The sequence below is a fragment of the Rana temporaria genome, chromosome 4 (genome assembly GCF_905171775.1).
Source record: "Rana temporaria chromosome 4, aRanTem1.1, whole genome shotgun sequence".
NCBI classification, from domain to species: domain Eukaryota; kingdom Metazoa; phylum Chordata; class Amphibia; order Anura; family Ranidae; genus Rana; species Rana temporaria.
This window is the reverse complement of record NC_053492.1, coordinates 350,249,242-350,272,218: the sequence shown is the minus strand read 5'-3', so window position 1 is coordinate 350,272,218 and position 22,977 is coordinate 350,249,242. Positions and strand designations below refer to the sequence as shown.

Sequence of the window (22,977 nt, the reverse complement as noted above, 5' to 3'; positions counted from 1 at the left end):
TTTTTTCAGATGGTGATCCAGCCAGTAAGTCTGATATTTGTCAACTTACTTTACCAGACTGGCCTATCCAGATAAAGTGGCAGTTAGAGGGTTGAGACAAACCATTTAACACTGACAGGGGTGATGACAATTGTCAGCTTTTATATATTTATGTAAACATTTTATCCCAAAAGGAAGCCAACTGTTTTCTGAAAGTGCTTATAAAGCATTAGCTGAAGTTCAGCTTCAATTACCCTCTAACACTACCCCCTCACCAGACAGACAATGCATCTGTCCAAAGGTGTCTGCTTCATCCACAGTGCAGACACCCTAAGGTAGGAACTGTGTTACTGTCCAGATCAGCAGCTGAAATAAAGGAAAAAATAAAGCTAAGGTAGCCACTGCATGTAAGAAAGGGTAAGCTGCAATTTATTAAATTTATTTATTTTTTGTTTTGGATTTAATACTGCTTTAACCACTTTCCTACCCGCCCATAGTCCTATGACGTCCGCAGGAGGGATCTCCATCCTGGGTGGGCATCATATGACGTCCTGGGCTTCCCGGCCGCCTGGGAGTGCTCGCATGCCGCTGGCGGCGCCTGCTGCGTCACTCGGGAGCCGGTGGGTGTGTCCGGCTGCCGCGATGTCCACCGGGCAGCCACGATTGCCAGTAACAGAGCCAGGGACATGGATCTGCATGTGTAAACACGCAGATCCACATCCTGTCAGGGGAGAGGAGACCAATCGTGTGTCCCCAGTACAGAGGAACACTGACCGGTCTCCTCCCCTTGTGAGTCCCCTCCCTACAGTTAGAATCACTCCCTAGGTAACACATTTAACCGCTTGATTGCCCCCTAGTGTTAACCCCATCCCTGCTAGTGATTTATAATGTAATCAGTGCATTTTTATAGCACTGAACGCTGTATAAGTGTGAATGGTCCCAAAATAGTGTCAAAAGTGTCCGATATGTCCACCGCAATGACGGTCATGATAAAAATCGCAGATCGCCGCCATTACTATTTAAAAAAAAAATTGCATAAATCTATCCCCTATTTTGTAGACGCTATAACTTTTGCGCAAACCAATCAATATACGCTTATTGCGGATTTTTTTTTTTTTTTTTACCAAAAATATGTAGAAGAATACATATCGGCCTAAACTGAGGAAAACATTTTTAAAAAACAATTTGATATTTGTTACAGCAAAAAGTTTTTTTTTTTTTCAAACTTATCACTCTTCTTTTGTTAATTGCGCAAAAAATAAGAACCGCAAAGGTGATTAAATACCACCAAAAGAAAGCTCTATTTGTGGGGAAAAAATTATTAGGATACAGTGTTGCATGACCACACAATTGTCATTCAAAGTGCGATAACTAAAAATTGGCCTGGGCAGGAAGGGGGTGAAAATGCCCTGTATTGAAATGGTTAACCACCTCAGCCCCGAAAGGATTTACCCCCTTAATGACCATGCGATTCGGCACTGTGTTACTTTAACCGACAAGTGTGCAGGGGTGCAAAGCTGTACCCAAATAAAATTGATGTACATTTTTCCCACAAATAGAGCTTTCTTTTGGTGGTTTTTGATCACCTCTGTGGTTTCTATTTTTTGTGAAAAAAAAAAAGAGCAACAATTTTGAAAAAAAAAAATGTTTTTTTACTTTTTGCTATAACACAAATATCCCCAAAAAATATATAAATAAATAAATGTATTTATCAATTTAGGCCAATATGTATTCTGCTGATATTTTTTATATAAAAAAAATCCCATTAAGCGTATATTGACTGGTTTATGCAAAAGCTATAGCGTCTACAAAATAGTTGATAGATTTATGTAATTGTTGTTGTTGTTATTATTATTATTTTTTTTACTAGTAATGTCGTGATCAGCGATTTTTAGTGGGACTGTGACATTGCGGCGGACAGATCAGACACTTTTTTTGGACCAGTGACATTATTACAGTGATCAGAGCTAAAATAAGACACTGATGGCACTGACAGGGAAGGGCTTAAGTGTGTCCCAGGGAGGGGGAGTGGACTGACTGGGAGTACAGAGCGATCGCTGTTCCTGAGCACTAGGAACAGACGATCTTTCTCTACTCCCCTGTTAGGCTTTGTTTACCCTGGCATATCCCCATTCTGGCTCTCTGTGGAGCAATCGTGGGTGGCAAGCGGACATCGGGGCTGCCAACCACGCACATCGGCTATGACACTGTGGCTGCTATAGTTGTTGAACGAAACGCCGTACCAGCCTGGGCCGGCCCTACCATGGGACACAATGGTACCATTGTACCAGGCGGCACTTTCGGGGGGGGGGGGCAAAATGCCGCCCGCCATCTTGCTCGGCCCGCTCCGCTGTGAGGCTAATTGCCAGTGAGAATGCAGTGGCAGCGCCCCCCGCGCATCTCAATCCGTGGGGCAGCTCATGCTGCTGGAAGCTGGAACTGCTGTCATTTCGCTAGCACCCCCCACCCCTTCTCAATCTGTGGTGTAGAGGAGAGATGAGTCTGCCCATGCAGCTGGGACCGCTGAACTTCGCTAGCGCCAAGCTTCCCCCCGCCCCCCCCCCCCCCGCCCGCTTCTCATTCCGCAGGGCAGAGGATGGGAGGGAGAGATGTGTCTACTCATGTAGCTGGAACTGCTGGAATTTCGCTAGCACCAAGCTCCCCCCCCCCCACTCGCTTCTCAATGCACGGTGCAGAGGAGGTGAGGGAGAGGAGAGATGTGTCTGCTCAAGCATCTGATGTAATGGGGGGCCTCTGTGCAGCCTCTGATGTAATGGGGGGCCTCTGTGCAGCCTCTGATGTAACGGGGGGCCTCTGATGTAATGGGGGGCCTCCGCGCAGACTCTGATGTAATGGGGGGCCTCTATGGAGCCTCTGATGTAATGGGGGGCCTCTGTGCAGCCTCTGATGTAATGGGGGGCCTCTGTGCAGCATCTGATGTAATGGGGGGCCTCTGTGCAGCATCTGATGTAATGGGGGGCCTCTGTGCAGCCTCTGATGTAGTGGGGGGCCTCTGTGCAGCCTCTGATGTAATGGGGGGCCTCAGTGTGGACTCTGATGTAATGGGGGGCCTCTATGGAGCCTCTGATGTAATGGGGGGCCTCCGTGTGGACTCTGATGTAATGGGGGCCTCTGTGCGGACTCTGATGTAATGGGGGGCCTCTGTGCGGACTCTGATGTAATGGGGGGCCTCTGTGCGGACTCTCATGTAATGGGGGGCCTCTGTGTGGACTCTGATGTAAGGGGGGCCTCTGTGTGGACTCTGATGTAAGGGGGGCCTCTGTGTGGACTCTGATGTAATGGGGGGGCCTCTGTGCAGACTCTGATGTAAGGGGGGCCTCTGTGCAGACTCTGATGCTTACATAATAATGTACATAACATAATGTACTAAAAGATGCCAGTCAGCCCCTGCCAGGGGCTCTGGAGGGCCACATTGTCCTCCCCCCACATTGCTGCCCGCCAGCCAGCCCGTTCTGCCTGCTCCACTCCCCGCACGCGTCGGGCCCAGGTGAATGTAGCGGGCGGGACAGTCGGCAGGTGATCGGGCTTGCTGGCCAATCAGCGGGCGGGGGAGCAGAGAGATGACATCATCTCTCACTGCCCGCCCTGCATCACTGCACTGCACAGGTCTTTTTATACTTCTATATACATGACAGGTCCTCTTTATATTCCTACATACATGTATAGAGCCATGACAGTTCCTCTTTATACTCCTATATACACGTATAATGCCATGACAGGTCCTCTTTATACTCCTATATACATGTATAGAGCCATGACAGGTCCTCTTTATACTTCTATATACATGAATAGAGCTATGACAGGTCCTCTTTATACTCCTATATACATGTATAGAGCCATGACAGGTCCACTTTAGTTATCATGATATAAAATAATGAATGTGGGGGCATTTTGGTGGGCGTGATTTTTTTTTTGTTGGGGGGTGGGGGCAGCATTTCATTCTTGGTACCAGGCAGCACAATGTCTTGGGCCGGCACTGGTACCAGCGATTCGCGCAATAGAGCCGCCCTGCCGCAGTATATCTGCAGTGGCTGGTCGGCAAGGTGCGATATTCTTTACTACATAAGATTGAATTGTTGAAGACTATATGGAATGTAAGAAAAAAAGATCTGGATGATTTTCTTTTAAGTTATATTAAATATAAACTACAGGAGTTGAAAGGTTACATAATTAGTGTGGTCGAAAAAAACAATATAAGGGGGGTGGGGGGAGTCATACAATCCTATACCCACAGTTGATCCAGAAAAAGGCAAAAAAAAAAAACAGCAAAGCATAATCCAATTTGCTCCGGTGGGAGAAAAAAATACTTTCTGAACCCCAAGAGACCATTGGATATTCCCTGGATCAACTTTACCTATAAATGTTCATATCCAGTAATATTATGTACCAAGGTGAAACTTTATAGGCATTCTATTTTGTTAATTATGCTTAACTTTGATACCAGGGTACCCTGAGATTTGGGATTCTGGGCTGTAAATACATAAGCTAAAATGACTTGCAGGTATATGGAGGTGCATACTGTCCCATTGCACATGTGATACTAAATCTGGCCTGAAAATCACCAGTCAGCAGATGTCAGTCAAATTCAACCAGAGAGGAGGATAACTCCCTTTGAGACAGGTATAGTTCTGCATTTTTATCTCCATTGGTGGGTAGAGGACCTTCTGCATTCTTATCGCCATTGGTGGGTAGAGGACCTTCTGCATTCTTATCGCCATTGGTGGGTAGAGGACCTTCTGCATTCTTATCTCCATTGGTGGGTAGAGGACCTTCTGCATTCTTATCTCCATTGGTGGGTAGAGGACCTTCTGCATTCTTATCTCCATTAGTGGATAGAGGACCTTCTGCATTCTTATCTCCATTGGTGGGTAGAGGACCTTCTGCATTCTTATCGCCATTGGTGGGTAGAGGACCTTCTGCATTCTTATCTCCATTGGTGGGTAGAGGACCTTCTGCATTCTTATCTCCATTGATGGGTAGAGGACCTTCTGCATTCTTATCTCCATTGGTGGGTAGAGGACCTTCTGCATTCTTATCTCCATTGGTGGGTAGAGGACCTTCTGCATTCTTATCTCCATTGGTAGGTAGAGGATCTTCTGCATTCTTATCTCCATTGATGGGTAGAGGACCTTCTGCATTCTTATCTCCATTGGTGGGTAGAGGACCTTCTGCATTCTTATCTCCATTGGTGGGTAGAGGACCTTCTGCATTCTTATCTCCATTGGTGGGTAGAGGACCTTCTGCATTCTTATCTCCATTGGTGGGTAGAGGACCTTCTGCATTCTTATCTCCATTGGTGGGTAGAGGACCTTCTGCATTCTTATCTCCATTGATGGGTAGAGGACCTTCTGCATTCTTATCTCCATTGGTGGGTAGAGGACCTTCTGCATTCTTATCTCCATTGGTGGGTAGAGGACCTTCTGCATTCTTATCTCCATTGGTGGGTAGAGGACCTTCTGCATTCTTATCTCCATTGGTGGGTAGAGGACCTTCTGCATTCTTATCTCCATTGGTGGGTAGAGGACCTTCTGCATTCTTATCTCCATTGATGGGTAGAGGACCTTCTGCATTCTTATCTCCATTGGTGGGTAGAGGACCTTCTGCATTCTTATCTCCATTGGTGGGTAGAGGACCTTCTGCATTCTTATCTCCATTGGTGGGTAGAGGACCTTCTGCATTCTTCTCTCCATTGGTGGGTAGAGGACCTTCTGCATTCTTATCTCCATTGGTGGGTAGAGGACCTTCTGCATTCTTATCTCCATTGATGGGTAGAGGACCTTCTGCATTCTTATCTCCATTGATGGGTAGAGGACCTTCTGCATTCTTATCTCAATTGGTGGGTAGAGGACCTTCTGCATTCTTATCTCCATTGGTGGGTAGAGGACCTTCTGCATTCTTATCTCCATTGGCAGGTAGAGGACCTTTTCAGTACACTAAAACAGATGACCATTCAGGCAACAATCACTATAGAGGTAAGTTGACCTCTAAAAAAAAAAAAGAAAAACAATTCTTTGTTAGCACCATTTACAAAACTCAGTGCTGTAAACTTTCTTCTTAAATCCAGTATTACAACTCGTGTCATTGTCCCATTCAACCAATAGTAATAATGTAGTTAAAACAAGTTTTTCAATGTCTCTGTTATAAAGAAAATAATTGCAGATTTTAAATGAGTCATTTCTGCTCATTTTAAGTGTTTGCTTCACTTTTATGTGGTTTTCAAAGAAAAAGTGCTGGGTTCCGTTATGGATTTTTCTCCCAGCACATGTTTTACTTAATTGATTCATTAAAGCTGCTACCAGGCATCCTGTAATTAGTTTTTGTCTTGCTGTTACTTCCTGCCCTGAGTTCACTGTGTCAGCCACAACAGAATCTATGCCCTACTCCCACTGCAGACTTGCGTCACATATTTTACTTGACTTGTGTTTCTGAAGCTTGTCATCAGCAAACTAGGCAATGGCTAATTATTTCATTCATTAGAAACATCTACCAGACCCCATGTGCTGCATGTATGTATGCATGTTTATGTATACTCCGTATGTCATGAAAATATAAATTATTCATATATCATCAGACTCCCCAGTGCCTCTGCTGCAATTTATTTGTATAATATGAACGCTTTTCAACACAGTGTTCTGTAGATATATGTTTTTGTAATGATGTGTTTATTTGAGAAGAATTGGGTTTTTCTTAACATCTGTTTCAATAAAAATGCCTATAGGATAGAACTGTTGGACATTTTAATTCAGGCTTATTTTTAGTTGGGGTCTTGATTATTGGGTAGGACGCTCGCACTGCAAAGTTTATAGAATTACAGTTAGAGTACCTGTAACGGTCACCACCGTTTATGACCTTCCATCAACCCACGACAGCTTATCTGACACTCCAACCAACAGGACCCGATCCATCCCATTCCCCAGAAAATGAGACTGACCGCTCTATTCTCTGCTTCAAATTGTATGAACACTTTTAATGGTTAGCTCTCAAGTTTATATACAGTTTTCAAGGCATGTTTCAGTGATCACAGGAACAAGCAAACTCTCCACCCACACATCACACCCTGGGGGGGCTTCAATACACCTTCAGATGGCTAATTGCTAAACATTCCAGACATTTCAGCGCCGCTCTATAATTAACATTACCTAATCACTGCACCTGAGAAGTCACATTCCTTCATTAACAGAATTCAAACAAAACACCATCACACAATGATTTCCCCTCAATCAACATCTTTAGACAGACGGTCTGTCTCCAACAGAAAGTATTCACACCTGAGCATCAATAGGCTTTAAACAGTGTTATCACACAATGAAAGGCCTTTCAAGAGCCAGCCTCATTTAACATGTCAACAGTCTACACAGAGAGATAAGTCATAGAATAAACCAACACTTTGCAATATCTCAGATCCTGCAATATGAACTATCAGTAATGTCCCATCTCATGTAATTTCTAATTAATATTTCTCAGTCACCCTATGCCCAAAAGGGACACAGGGTGACCCTAGACACAAGAGTGATTAGTGACGCTGGCACAGGAGTACCCCTCATCCTTCCCAAGTCTCTGTTTGTCACGGGTCATTCCGTTACAGTACCCACATGCACAGTGAGAATTCTGTAGCTTTTTCTTAAATTTACAGAAGCAGCAAAAAAAAGAAAAGAAAAAGTACATGTGGTTCTTCTGGCGATACACGTGTTAGATTCACTTCCAACTAATATTTCATTTTGGGATAGATGCTAGTGGATTCGGTCACACTCTGGTCAGAACTGAACTTCTTACTGTTGCCAGAATATGAATCACTGTCTGATTTTTTTATTTATTTTTTCATTTAGTTCACATTGCTGATTGTGCGGTGGCAAGGAGGCATAGTTTGAAACTCCAAAAGGATGGGGTTTCCATTGCAGTCAACAATAGGGAATCTAACAAGTCCTCCAGGAAAAACAAAAAACTTCAGTTTTGATTGGACCAGCTCCTACATAAAGATTAAAAAAACACAAAAAAAAGTGGAGCACCAACTGTCATTCGATGAGATGCCCTAACTAACTGAATATGTAGTTTAAAACAAAGTAACTTCTAGGAGTCAGTATTTACTCTAATAATATATTCTGTTTTTACTCGAATTCTTTATTTAATGGGGACCACTTATTAAATGAAAAGTTTTGCTTCACTTACAGTATCTTGTAGATTTGAATTCAAAGCTATGACAACTTGGGCGTATTTTGGGCATTTTACTAGTGGATTAGATCGAATTAGATGACATCCGTGTTTATACAAACAGTAACCTAGACATGGGTTGTGCAAGCAGGAGATTAGCAAACCAAATGCAGTCCAAATAAAATATATACAGTACTGTGCAAAAGTTTTAGGCAGGTATGAAGAAATGCTATAAAATAAGAATGCTTTCAAAAATATAATATAATTGCTTATTTTTATCAATTTACAAAATGCTAATTGAGCAAAAAGAAAAATCTAAATCAAATCAATACTTGGTGTGATTACCCTTTGGCTTCAAACCAGCATCAACTCATAAACTTGCACCAAGTCAAGGTTTTTGTAGGATTAGAGTCATGTGTGTGATTAACCAATTATACCAAGCAGGTGCCAATCTGTTTTTTATATAGGCTGAAACACAGTCATTAAGACCCCTTTCACTCTGGGGCCACGTTGGCGTTAAAGTGCCGCTCGTCTTAGCAGCACTTTAACACTGTTTAAGCAGTGCTTTAAGGCCGCTAGCGAGGCGCCTTTGGAAGCGCTGCCCATTCATTTCAATGGGAAGGTCGCTTTGGGAGCGCTAAATACAGAGCTCCCAAACCGCCCCAAAGATGCTGCTTGCAGCACTTTTGCCAACGTCTTACAAGCACACCGCCCCAGTGTGAAAAGTCACACTGATATGAATGGGAGGCAGTTTTCATGCGCTATTTCTAGCACTAAAACGCCTGAAAACCGCCTCAGTGTGAAAGGGGTCAAACAGAAACAGTTGTGTAGGAGGCTTATAACTGGGTGAGGAACAGCCAAACTCTGCTAATAAGGAGAATTTGTGAAAGACAGCTCATGTCACAGGTTATACACATGGCAAGACTGAGACACAAGGTAGTTGTACTGCATCAACAAGGCGATTATGAAAAAGGTTCCTGTACTAGCTTTTACCGATTTCATTGCCACTTGCATAGGCTTCTGTTAAATGAAGTCGCAAGCCGCAATGAAATAGACAGTGGAAATCGCACTAATGTGCAACTTTGAAATTTAGACTTTAGACTCCATTTTACCAGCCTGCTTCTTGGTCGCTAGCTTAAATGGCCTTAAGTCTGACATTCCACCTGGAAAGCATATTTCTCATGGTGCGAGGCAAGAAAAAATCCATCTCTGAAAGTACCCTGAAAATAATGAATTTAATGAATTTAATACATTTTGGAATGAGGCTATAACATAACAAAATGTGGAAAAAGTTAAGCACTGTAAATACTTTTAGGATGCACTGTATAGCAGCTTACCAACCATTAAAGTGTTCCTAAACCCAGGACCCTACATTCACTATATCTGGTCTCCCACAGTACACAGGACATGGAAATGCTATTGTTTGTAGTAAATATTAACTGTTACTACATGTTAGTCATGCGATTTCTATCAGTGTCTGGTTAAAGCTTGTAGGAGGAGTCTTCATTCTCTCCTCACTGTCCTATAAGGCTGCAGGACCCCTGACCCTCTGTCTGGACTGTGCTGATCACATGCACTCTCCCAAGAAAAAAACTCTTGCAATGCATACCAAATTGAGCATATGCAGGATTCCCCCAAAGCTCTGTTCTATTAGAAGCAGATAGATTGGGGACTGTGGAGGAAGGGGAGGATCAGAGAAGACTGGACCAAACACCCTTTTTACACAATACAGAGGATTAACCCCTTAGGTTCCACAGTGAGTATAACAAGCATGGTTTACTGCAAATAGAGGAAACTAATTTTAAGGCATTTTTCCTCCGGTTTCCCTTGATCTGGCCAGTAACACACCTCCTGTGTTATACAGACACCACTTTGGATGAAGAAGCACAGGGGGGAAGATTTGGACAGCAGCATTGTTGGTCTGGCGGGGGGGTGTTAGATATGCTAGCAGATTAAAATATAGTAGCAAATTAAAGCGGCACTCCAGCTAACACTTTAAAATCAGCTACCACAGTTTTCTTTCTTTTTGGGATAAAGGTTTCACATAAACACTAATTATTTTAACCACTTCAGCCCCAGAAGATTTGGCTGCTCAATGACCAGGCCATTTTTTGCAATACGCCACTGCGTCGCTTTAACTGGCAATTGAGTGGTTGTGCGACGCTGTACCCAAACAAAATTGACGTCCTTTTTTTCCCAGAAATAGAGCTTTCTTTTGGTGGTATTTGATTACCTCTGCGTTTTTTTTTTTGTTTTTTTTTTGCGCTATAATCAAAAGAAGAGCGGCAATTAAAAAAAAAAACACTGGGCCGGATTCAGAAAAAGATACGACGGCGTATCTCCTGATACAGCGTTGTATCTCTGAGTTCCGACGGTCGTATCTCTGAGTTCCGACGGTCGTATCTATGCGACTGATTCATAGAATCAGTTGCGCATAGATCTCCCTAAGTGACTTACACCGTCGGATCTTAGGCTGCAATCTCACGCTGGCCGCTAGGTGGCGCTTCCGTTTGTATATGCGACAAATATGCAAATGAGGAGTTACGCATACGTGTTTGTACTTTGGACAAAAGTCTGATGGATTTCTGTACACACAATAGGATTTTGCGCTGTAGGACTTTTGTTGCCGAAAAGTTTGTCCGTTTGCAGAGCGAACTTTTGTCAGATGAAAACCGAAAAAGTTTGTACGATGGAGCGTACACGCGGTCAGATTTTTTTGAAAACCTACTCATTTTGAAGTTTGTTATCAAAAAGTTATATCGTGTGTATGGGCCTTGACTATTCACAGTGCCGATCCTGGCCTCTTTGGGGCCCTAAGCAACATTACACATCACATTAAAGTTGAGAAGCCGAGGTGAGGGGCAGCCAGCGAGTTGAGAAGCGGGGTGAGGGGCAGAAAATTACTTCTCACCAAACGGGGCCTCTAGTAATAGTGAGCCTATAGGGCGGGTCGGCCCTGTCTATTCAGACATAAACTGTTTATATTCTGTACTTGTACTGTATATCTTAAGTCACCTAGTAGTCTCCAAACTTTTCTATATTGATCTAATCAAGGTTTCCCCTCCTAATATAATCTTTGTTTGGGACTGTATGGAACAATGTCATGGCACCACACCATAATTAATGCAAAATATGTCATATATTAGTTGCATCATTTGTCATATCATGTATGTCATCTGTCATTGCTTTATTTTGTCATATGCAAAATCATATTAAAAAAAAAATACCTGATGCAGTGACTGGATGTGGTATCTCCTTTTGTATATTGTAGTGTCAATAAAATGCAGCAAGACCAAGTCTAATCCACAAGAAGCTGTGCAGATACTGTCCTCGGCGCGTCTTAATCTTCGTGGCTTATCATCTAAAGCAAAGGTTAGTCCAACAGAAAAAGTTTACAACCTTACTAGATTTTAAAAATGTATTCAACCTTTTTTTATCTTGCCAGGTAATCCATGAGGATACGAAATTGCAGGAAAAGATTGTTGATTGCAGGGCTCACAAATATAAAAAAAATGTAGTTATTCATCAGTTTAGATAATAGTTCACACGTGTTATTTTTCAGCTAAGAGATATCCATTTGCCATCTCAAGCTCTACATTAAAGCAAACTGTTAAGCCCTGTACACACAATCGGTTTGTCCGATGAAAACAGACCGATGGACCGTTTTCATCAGACTAACCGATCGTGTGTGGGCCCCATCGGTTTGTTTTCCATCAGTGAAAAAAATAGAACATGTTTTTAATTTTTCCTATGGATAAAAAACCAATAGAAAAAAAACGATCGTCTGTGTGGAAGTCCATCGGTCAAAAATCCACGCATGCTCAGAATCAAGTAGACGCATGCTCGGAAGCATTGAACTTATTTTTTCTCAGCACGTTGTAGTGTTTTACGTCACTGCGTTTTGGCACGGTCGGATTTTTGACTGATGGTGTGTAGGCAAGACAGACAAAGTCAGCTTCTTTGAATATCTGACGAAAAAATCCATCAGATTAGATTCCATCAGATATCCGATCGTGTGTACAGGGCTTTAGGGTTCCAAAATTGTCTAAGATCAGACAGCAAGACTGAAAACCTGTATTTTTTATGCTGCTCCAACTGGGTATATTTATTAAAGGAAGCCGCAACTTCTTGCTCTTCCGAGATGTGACTAACTCCATCATCCCTCTGTAGATGAGAATGTCTCCGTAATGGATGGATCTTTGATGATAGTAGGGGGGGGGGGGTAACTCTTCAATTTGTGGAGAAAGGAGCTTCCAAGACGCAAAGATTAGATATTATACAGCATTTTGTAGTGCCTGTTTTTAAATTGATATTAAACACAAGTTGTTTTTTTCTATATTAGATGGTCAGGGCAGGACTTACCTTTTCTTGAGCTTGTCCTTCCATTATTATTTTTTTCTGTTCATAATTTTTACTTTCCCCCTGACCATTGGTGCCAATTTCCACTATATATGGTGGCTCCTTGGCTTCCCGGGTCGTATGGAGTAACGCCCTGAGCCACCCCTTTGATGCACGCTTCCGGAATGTCATGCGCCCACAGGCACTGTGCGACCAATAGAAGCACCTCTTGCAGACTAATGCTTTATAAGCAGCCACAGAAAACCATGTGCAGTGGAACCTCGAATTGCGAGTAACGATGTTAATGAGCGTTTCGCAATACGAGCACTGTATTTTAAAAAATCCTGACTCGGTTTGCGAGTGTTGTGTCACAAAATGATCAGGATTCAAGCCACAGCGGTGTGCAGTACCGCGTTTGGCCTGAGGTGGGGGGCGCCGGAGCCAAAGGGCGTTGTAAGGAAGCCGCTCGGAAATACTCAGTTCCCGAGCCTTTCTGAGGTTTGCCGAGGTCAGCCGACTTATCTTCGGGCCTTTCCGTGCGTTTCCGAGGCTCTCTGGCGCCCCCCACCTCTGGCCACATGCGTTATTGCATGCCTTTGACGTCAATGTGGAACAAATTATTTTAGTTTCCATTGACTTTAATGGGGAACCTCACTTTTATATGCAAGTACTTTGGATTATGAGCATTCTCCTGGAACGGATTATGCTCGAAATCCGAGGTTCCACTGTATTACTTTTAGGGCTGCAACTAACGATTATTTTCATAATCAATTAGTTGGCCGATTATTGTTTCGATTAATCGGATAATAGCCTAAAAAAAATGTGCATTTATTTTATTTTTTTGGTCCAATTTGTTGTTGGGCAGATTACAAAACACAAATTGCCACAAAAACACATTACATGCTTTTCTGCAGCTTCTTCATTGAAGTATATTGAACCAAAAAAAACAAAATAGCACCGTTTTGCGTTAAAAAGTCCTTGCCCTTTCCAAATACGCAGCAGCTGAAATAAAATCATGGATGTGAACGTGTCTATAGGAAAACATGTAAATGAACTGTAGTGTGTTTCTGCAAAAAGCACCAAAAAACTGAGGTGTGAACCCAGGCCTGAGAAGTTTGGTAACATAATGGAGTTAAAAAAAAACAAAATAAGTCCAAAAAGAGCAAATAATCGCTACTGCAAGGGGCTCATTTTTTTACTGTGGGACAGTGAAAGTAATATTTACAGCAGCAATTTGCTTTTTTGTACTATAAAGGGCTAATTATTTTTTTTTTTAACCCCATTATGTTACTGGTTGATTAATCGATTATGAAAATTGTAATCGATTCATTTCATAATCGATTAGTTGTCGATTAATCGATTTGTTGTTTTGGCCCTAATTCCTTTGGGGATAAAGGTTTTACAATAATAAAAAGCTGATGATTGTAAGCACCTAGTAAAAAGTTTATCTCAACCCTGTAACTGCTACATAGTTACATAGTAGGTGAGGTTGAAAAAAGACACAAGTCCATCAAGTCCATCCTATGTGTGGGATTATATGTCAGTATTACATTGTATATCCTTGTATGTTGCAGTCGTTCAGGTGCTTATCTAATAGTTTTTCTTAATGCCCCCCGCTGAGACCACCGCCTGTGGAAGGGAATCTTGTAGAGTGGGAGAATTATCGTTTTATCTCTGGAGTTAATTATTTTTTTAATGCATGGCAATATTCTGTTTGCTTTGCTAGCATCGGCTTGCCATTGCTGAGCCTATCATCTACTAGGACCCCCAGGTCCTTTTACATCCTAGATTTCCCCAGAGGTTCACCCTCTAGTGAGTAGATTGCATTCATATTTTTGCCACCCAAATGCATTATTAAAAATGTTTCTACATTAAACCTAATTTGCCATGTAGTTGCCCACCCACAATTTGTTCAGATCTTCTTGCAAGGTTTCCACATCCTGCAGAGAAGTTATTGCCCTGCTTGACTTAGTGTCGTCTGCAAATACAGAGATTGAACTGTTTACCCCATCCTCCAGGTTTTTTATGAACAAATTAAACAGGATTGGTCCCAACACAGAACCCTGGGGGACCCCACTTCCCACCCCTGACCATTCCGAGTACTCCCCATTTCTCTAATCGTCCATGGATGGACACAGCTCCTTAAATCTTGACAAGTGGGTTATGTTCCCTGTTTACAGGAGAGGACTAGGCAGAAACATGTTAAATAATTAAATACATGTTACATTAACAGAGTTGAACAGCCCTGCCCAGGGGGCGGTCCCTCCAGGCATAACCCTCCTCACTGCAGCATGCAGCCTCAGTTTCGTTTTGCCTAGCAAAGGAGGAGAACGCATGGCTCCCTTTGGGCCCAGCGCCCTGAGGAGAAATTTTATTTTATTTTATTAAAAAAAATTCTTAAAGAATCTTCTTTCAACTGTCGGCTGAGAGACGGGCTGGATAATATAGATCCTTATTGTCTACTCAGTCCAACCAGCGAGCGTGAGCACACCTTTGCAAAGAGGCTGGGTCTGCCACGCCCCATGACTCCTGGGGTGGCCAGTGAGCTTTGCTCCGAGGTTCACATATGACTTGGCTGTGGTGTTGTCTCACTCACAGTGGACCGGGCCGACAGCTACCTCCATTGCGGTTGTAGGTCTGTCAGGAATGTGTCCTCGCTCGGACGGGTAAGTACAGTCCCTCCCGCTTAGGTGGGTATGGCTGGACATTCCTGGGGTTCAGGGGTCCTCTTCTCCTCCCTTCCCTGCTCCTTTCCCTCTGCTGCATTGTTAACCACTGTCAGGGGGGGGGGGCCTTCCTGAGGGGACTGTGTATCTGGCCTGAGTTTTTAGTACTGGGGCTTTCCTGCAAGTTTTTTTTCTTTTTTGGCACTTTTAAAGCCCTAGAAGGCTTTTACTATTTAAATGCGGCATTTTGCCGCCATTCTGCCGACGCTGGCGCCATTTTTTGGGTGGTTTTTCAATTGCATCGAAAACTCCCATTGGCGGCCATTTTGTTCGTAGCCGCACCGTGGCGCAGCTTACATTGCGGTCCGCCATTTTCCTGTGGCCGCGTTCTAAACGCTCGGCGGCCATCTTTGGGTAGTCCTGACCCCTAGTGCTGAAGCCTATGGCGCACACGGGTCCCTCCGCCTGCCGCAAGTTACCTCACGTTTTTTTTCCTCCCCATACGCCGTGTGCTGAGGGCGGATGGCAGCGCTGGGCAGTCCCCTCCTGAGGTGAGTCGCCTGGGTACCCTGGTCAGCGCAGCAAGGGGTGAGATGTTCTGAATAGGGCCTGGGAGCTTCCGTTTTTTGTGGTGATATACATACACACTGTGTATGTATTACTAAACTTTGGAGTCAGTATCTGGTCCTTCCCCAACATGCTTGTGGTGGCAGCAGGTGTTTAGTGCCTGGGATTCCCACAGATGCTTTTTATTGTTGGTCCTGGACACTTCGGTGCCAGGGTGGGGGCGGACTGCGGTCGGGCGGGGGTTAAAATAGTGCCCCCTCCCCCCCACTATGCCCTGGGGAATGCTCTGTCATGGAGCCATGGACCAGGTATCTGGGTCTGCAGGATAAGGCACTTAAAGGTGCGCTTCTCATTGCTGTAAGGGACTCTCTTTAGCTGGATGGTGCAGCTGGGTTTCCGCTGAGGGCTCTGTCTTTTTTGGGATCACACAAATCAGACCGCTTTGTGTAGGTTTTTTCTTTCTGTGCCCTTCTTTGCTAATTTCTAAGATGCGGAATGAAAAAAGCCGCTGAGGGCTTTTGTAGTCCCTCACCGCCTGACGGTTCAGTGCCCCTTTGAGGAGAGACTTTTTAAGAGAGTGGGCTTCTTTTCCGGTGGTGGACCCTCCAGTTGTCATGTATAGGACCCTCCCTATTGTGGGAACCCCCGCTTGACTGATAGAAGATCCGAAGTACTGACCCGTTCCATGTCTACCATGCTGGGGTCTGCCTTGCGGCTTATTGTGGCCTCTACGCTGGGGTCCCAGTCACTCGGAGTGAGCATTTTGCACCAGACAGCGGAGGAGCACCGACTCTCTACCAATGTTATTAGGCTAACTGGCCAGCTGGTCCAGAGCCTTGTATATGTCTGTGATGTTTCACTGGATGCCGCGCCCTTGGTATCGAGGGCTTCGGTTTCAGAGATGGTTGCCGCCTTCTCTCGTCTGGAATGCTGGTCTGCTGGCCAGGCCTCTAACATACGCCCTGGAAGATTTACCCTTTATGGGTGGGAGACCTTTTGGGTCCTCCCTGGATGACATTATCAAGATATCACTGGAGGGAAGAGCACTCGCCTCCCTCAGGCTTCCAGGGAGAAGGAGCCCCGCCACCGGCCGGGTCCTTCCTTTCCTACACCAAAGTGGTATTTTCGTCAGTCAGGGTCCGCTGGCGAACACTCCCAGGCCGACAAAGGCTCGGCTGGGGGACTACAACGTCCCTGGGTGCGTAAGCCGATCACGCCAGCACCTGAACCCGCCAATGTATGTAGCTTCCCATGCCCGTCTCTGAGGTGGGGGGTCGACTTTGCTGTTCACAACTCGGTGAACCTCCCTGCTCTCCGACTATTGAGTCTGCGAGGTGGTATCATCGGAGTACTAGATAGGGTTCCTTCCGATCCTCCAAACAGATTTCTTCCCTCGTGTCTCTCTTTCCCAGCTCGTCGGTCTGCCTTGGGGCTGTGTGGGACTTGCTAAGCTGTGGGGTAATTTTACCTTTCCTGCAGGACTAGAGGTGTGAGGGATTCTATCCAAATCTGTTCTCGGTCCCAAAGATGGACAGGGTCTGTCCGATTTTGGGCCTCAAGGGCCTAAGATGCCTTTGTGAACGATGGGTAGTTCCGCTCGGAATCCATTCGTTCGTTGGTAGCTGCGCTCCATCTGGGGGGACTTTCTGGCGTCCTTTGACATCAAGGAAGCATACATGCATGTACCACTTTGCGCGAGTCAGAGGTTTCTGTGCCTCGTGATGGGGAGGCCCACTGTCAGTTGTGGCCCTTCCTTTTGATCTGGCGCCAGCACCACAGGTTTTCACCAAGGAGCTTGCACTTATCCTAACCTTGTTGGGACAGCGAGGCTTTGCCATCGTGGGCTACTTAGACAACTTTCTGACTCAGAATTAGTGGTTGTGTCTGTAGCTTTTCAGACCCTCCGAGAATTCGGGTGGGCGTTAAACATTTGAAGTCGGTCCTGGTTCCGACTCAGTTTTGGAGTGCCTAGGGGTTCCGGATTCCATGGTGGCAAAGGTCTTTCTTCCCCTGGAGAAATTGCAGACTCTTCAGTCTGCGGTGAAGGTATTGGCATCACGTAATCGGTCTTCTCTTCATTTGCATGCAAATCCGAGGCGGTACCGTATGCCCAGTTACACGCTCATGTTTTTTCCAGAGGGAAATACTGTCCGAGTGGTACAAATCTCTTGTCTCTGAATCATCAGATTCAGGTGCGCCACCTAGTCAGTGAATTGGTGGCTGAGATCCCCGACTCTTCAGCCCGGGAAGTAGTTTCTTTCTTTTTGTGGATGGTGATTACAACGGACGCCAACCTCTCAGGTTGTGGGGGCGTCTGGGGGGTCCAGTCGGCCCAGAGTGGCTGGACTTTAGTGAACCTACGGCCACGCCTCCCTGTATGCGCCCATTCTCATCTGATCTCGGTTACTACCCAGGGTCGGGCCTGGTTAGTACCTGGGTGGGAGTCCGCCTGGGAATACCAGGTGCTGTAGACCCTGTCTACCGTTGTATGTCCTGGTACTTTGGGCAATCAGGCTATGCCTCTCCTCGTGGTTGGGGAGGTTGCAAGGTCTTCTGATCTGGATTCAGCCTGACAACGCCACGGCCGTGGCTTCGGTCTACCATCAGGTATACCGGTAGGCGGGCTACTGGAGTCGCCTGATGCTGGACCAGGACGACTGGTCTTGGTACTCAGAGTCACCTCCTTTGCAGGAGGTGAGTCTCACAGGGCATGGATCTCCTAGCCCCTTGTCTCAGCCGCAAGGGTGTCAGAGTTTGTGGCCAGGTCTAGTGATCCTGTACAGACGCGTCAGTCGCGTTGGTGGCCCTGTGGGGTCTGTATCGGGGACTTTATGCCTTTCCTCCATTGTAGTGTGGCCTCGGCAGCTGCTCCACAGAGTGGAGGCTGGGAAATCCCGATGATTCTAATCGCTCCAGATTGTCCCCGGCGTCCTTGGTATGCCGTTATCCAGGCCTGGTAGCGGAGGTACCCTGGCAATTGCCACAGCGGGAGGTCCTTCTGTCTCAAGGTCCTATACTTCCTCCTGTTGTACAGTCACTGACTTGCTCAACATGGCTATTAGAAGCCACACTTTAAGAGACCGGGGACTGTCCGACTCGGTCATCTCAACCATGCTGAGGGCACGGTAGTCTTCTTCCGGAGGAAGAAGTTTTTGACTCTGGTGCTCTCGGTTCTTCAGGAACCTTCCTTTTGGAAAAATCAGAGAGTTTTCTCTTGACAACTCTCTCAGAAGGTGGCCCCTTTGGTGGCCTTTACCTCTGTTAGAGGGGTTTCTGAGTTGGCGGTCTTGTCTTGCAAGCCGCCATGCTTGACCCTCCATAGGATTAGGTGGTGGTGCGCCCACGACCTTCCCTTCTTCCGAATGTGGTTTCGGCCTTTTGCCAGAATAAGGACATTGTTCTTCCATCCTTCTGTTCTCGGCCGGCGCATCCTACGGAGGTTGACTTTCATACTTTAGGTGTGGTACTCGCTTTGCGGGTGTACCAGCTTGCTATGGCTCCGTTTCGGAGATCTGGCTCTCTTTTGTGTCGGTGTCTGGTCCACCAAAGGGCCTGGCCGTCTAGTCGACCACCTTTTTTCGGTGGATCAGGCAGGCTGTCATACAGGCCTATGCTCTTAAGAGACGGGCCCCCATTGCCGGTCACGGCACTTTCGACCAGGGCAATGATGCTTCCTGGGTTTTTTCCGACAGCATGCGTCGGTCTCACAGGTGTGCGAGGCGGCGACTTACTCGTCCGTTCACGCTTTTCCCAGAATTTACATGGTTGCTGTGGGTGCATCTTCTGATGCTTCTTTCGGCCGCTAGTTTTTGCAGGTGGCTGTTTAAAGTTGCACTTCCTCTGTTGAGGAGCTCTGCTTGTTTTGGGGTGAAGTTAAAATTGGTTTTACTGATATATTTCCCACCCCTCGTTTTTTGACACTGCTTGTGGATGTCCTACCTGCCAAGATTTAAGGAGCTGTCCATGGACTATAAGAGAAAATAGTATTTTTTGTACTCACCGTAAAATCCTTTCCTCTGAGTCCATGGACGGACACCGCTCCCACCCCTCCTTTTTAGGTTTGTACTGCTTGTTACGAACTGAGGCTGCATGCTGCAGTGAGAAGGGTTATGTCTGGAGGGACCGCCCCCTGGGCGGGGCTGTTCAACTCTGTTAATGTAACATGTATTTAATTATCTAACATGTTTCTGCCTAGTCCTCTCCTGTAAACATTGAACATAACCCACTTGTCAAGATTTAAGGAGCTGTGTCCGTCCATGGACTCAGAGAAAAGGATTTTACGGTGAGTATAAAAAATCCTATTTTTTCACCTCCCTCTGAACTCGCCCTTGTAGCCAGTTTTCAATCCATATTCTCACCCTATGTGACAGGCCCCAGAATTCTGCAGGACCAGTCAGAGTTCAGCGCCGCTCACGCATTGGGCACGCAGCTGTGAAGCTGCAAGCTGTCACAGCCTGATGCCCTTAGTAAATATGTCGGTGAGAGAGGGCAGAGGGAGAAAATGACTGGGGTGAGCATGCCGCTAAATAGTGAGACAGATGAGTGCCTGTTTATTAAAAGTCAGCAGCTTCCGTTTTTGTAGCTGCTGGCTTTTAATTTTCACTTAGGAGACTGGAGCTCCACTTTAAGATGTTCACCACTGCTTATCCATTCCTCCTATATTATATCGGCTGTGGCAAGAAACTAACACACAACCTGTATTTTTTTATTAATTTTTTTAATATTGCTTTAAAGTGGCTGTATAGTCAATTTTGTAACTTTTACCTACAGGTAAGCCTATAATAAGGCTTGCCTGTAGGTAAAAAAAAATCTCCTAAACCTTTACGGTTTAGGAGTTAGTCCCTTTGCAATTAGCCGCTGACTGCAGTGGCGCATGCGCACAGGGAATTCTCAGCTTAAGGCTCGGCAGACGCCGGACCTTATCGGCAAAGAAGTCTCCCGCGCACATACGTGGGAGTGATGACATTGCGGCTCCAGCCACTCACATCGCTGGAGCCGTGATACCCGAAAGACATGCCGAGGCAACATGTCAGCTACCTCGGCGTGGACCAAGTGGTGAATTACCGACGCCTCGTTCTAAGGTATTTCATAATGAGCTAGTATGCAGCGCATACTAGCTCATTATGCCTTTTGTCTTACAGGGGTATTAAAAAAAAAAAAATGTGTCAGCCAGTATACATCCACTTTAAGCTCACAGAGTAAGTGAATTCACCATGGGTAACAATTTGAGCTAATTCTGTATTTATTCTACAGTAAATGTTAGTTAAACCTGATTGTGTGATTGCTAATGAAAGTGATTGCGCACTATAATGGTAATCTACTGTGGTCATCAACCTAAACCCAATCTCTCTGGTTTAATTGTAAAATGATCAACAGGAAATTCCACTCTACTGAACCTTTTTTGATTGTGTTTCCTAATTATAAACTTAAAAGCTCTTACACACATTACCACACCACTTTTCTTTATACAATAGTATATGTTTTGCTTTTTAGGAATTTCACTGCTAGAATCCAGTGTCAGCAGATAATTTAAGAGACTTTAAAGAACTGTATGAGCTCTGTTTCTACAACTACACAATCTGGGAAACTTGGTGTACAGAAATTAGATTAATATTATGGTAATTGCCACATAAGTTGGTCTAGATTCTCTGTGTACAAAAGCACATTTTGTTGCATTAAATTCACATTTTATTTAAACAAAGCCTATTCTAACTAGGATATATGTTTCTTCTGTACACTGCAGTGTTTATTTCTGTATATAATTAGTTCTGCAGCGCAACGCATCAGTGCTTCAGATCACAGTGATACATATCCTGTAAAAGTGAGCAACCATTTGCTATTTTGACCAAATTGCATTTTAATAGCATATAATTACAACATTTTATAGAACTACTCTTTAGAACTATAACATATGCAAATGTGAAAGTGAACATCTCCTTGACACAAAACATTAAAAAAAAAAAAAAAAAAATCATGTGAAAACTGCAAAATGTACTGATCCTTTGTAAATCTCACAAAATTAATTTAGCAAAAACAGAAAACATGTCTTACCCTGAGATGTTGCCATTACTGGTACATGCTGACATGCATTAACACTCTGTAGTAATACAAGAGTAATACAAGAGCCTTTGGGGGAGAGTTACTAAAACGGATGCATGCAGAATCTGTGCATAGTAACAAATCAGCTTCTTATTTCAGCTTGTTCAGTTAAGCAGAGCTGTGTGCACTAGCTTTAGTAAATTGCCCCCTATATGTCAGTGCAAGTCAACACATAATTGCAATCATGGCAGTATGTGGGCAGTGGCAACTTTGATAATACAAGAGTTACAAATGTGGCTAAACTCATGACACATCTGAAAACACAACACAATATTGGGTATATCATGTACCATATATCATTAGGGCTACCATAAAACACCACAAAAAAATTGTGCAAAACTACTTACTAAGCCGGCATGTTTTGCCACCATTCATACTATATTTACAGTTACACAATCAATATATACAGGGAGGGAAAAAATATTTGCTCCCCTGCTGATTTTGTATGTTGGCCCACTGGCAAAGAAATGATTAGTCTATAATATTAATGGTAGGTTTATTTTAACATTGAGAGACAGAATAACAACAATATCTAGAAAAACACATTTCAAAAAAGTTATAAATTGATTTGCTATTTAATGAGTGAAATAATTATTTGACCCCCTATCAATCAACAAGATGTCTAGCTCTAAAGTGTCTTCTATACAGGTAATAAGAAAGGGGGCACATTAGGAGCCCACTTGAGTGGGATTGTGGCCAGCACGGGGTTAATAGGTGATTAAGTGCTGAAGTTAGCTTGTAATTGGTTAATGTTTGCCTTGTAATTCCTATGTACTGTGCCTTTAAATTTGGGACCATCAGCCAGCCAATGGAAGGTGTCGGAAGCTTCTGGGAGCAGCAGAGGCTATAAAAGGTTTGGCTGGGCTGGGAATCTCCCTCTTTTCCCCTGGCAGCAGCAGCTGAAGAACTCCCTCCCTCCTCCCCTGTCGCGGTAAATTTATGTGGTAGGCGTCACCTTGGGATCCAGGGGGGACGTGATATGTCAATTAATGAGTTAAATGCTGCTTGAGTGACAAAAACTGAGCAGTTGCACTTATTTGGTTTTGCTTTATTAATGGCAATTTTTGATGTTGAAGTTATGGAATAAAATTGATATGATGATTTGAAATTATTTTGTGTTTAAACCAATAAAATTACCGCGGCCTTTATTCGCCAATGA

At 44.5% G+C, this 22,977-nt stretch overlaps 1 protein-coding gene and 1 pseudogene across 2 annotated transcripts in view; both read left to right on the top strand.

Moving 5' to 3' along the window:
- Positions 1-22,977, top strand: part of TTC27 (tetratricopeptide repeat domain 27) — a 502,742-nt gene that overhangs the window by 471,383 nt on the left and 8,382 nt on the right. Inside the window, exon 20 of one of the 2 annotated variants that reach the window (XM_040350813.1) lies at positions 11,420-11,520. The exons of the other annotated variant lie outside the window; for it this stretch is intronic. Within the exon in view, the coding sequence (XP_040206747.1) occupies positions 11,420-11,520 (101 nt within the window). The remainder of the gene's footprint in view (positions 1-11,419; positions 11,521-22,977) is intronic. 2 annotated transcript variants of the gene reach the window in all.
- Positions 18,075-18,193, top strand: LOC120938304 (annotated as a pseudogene).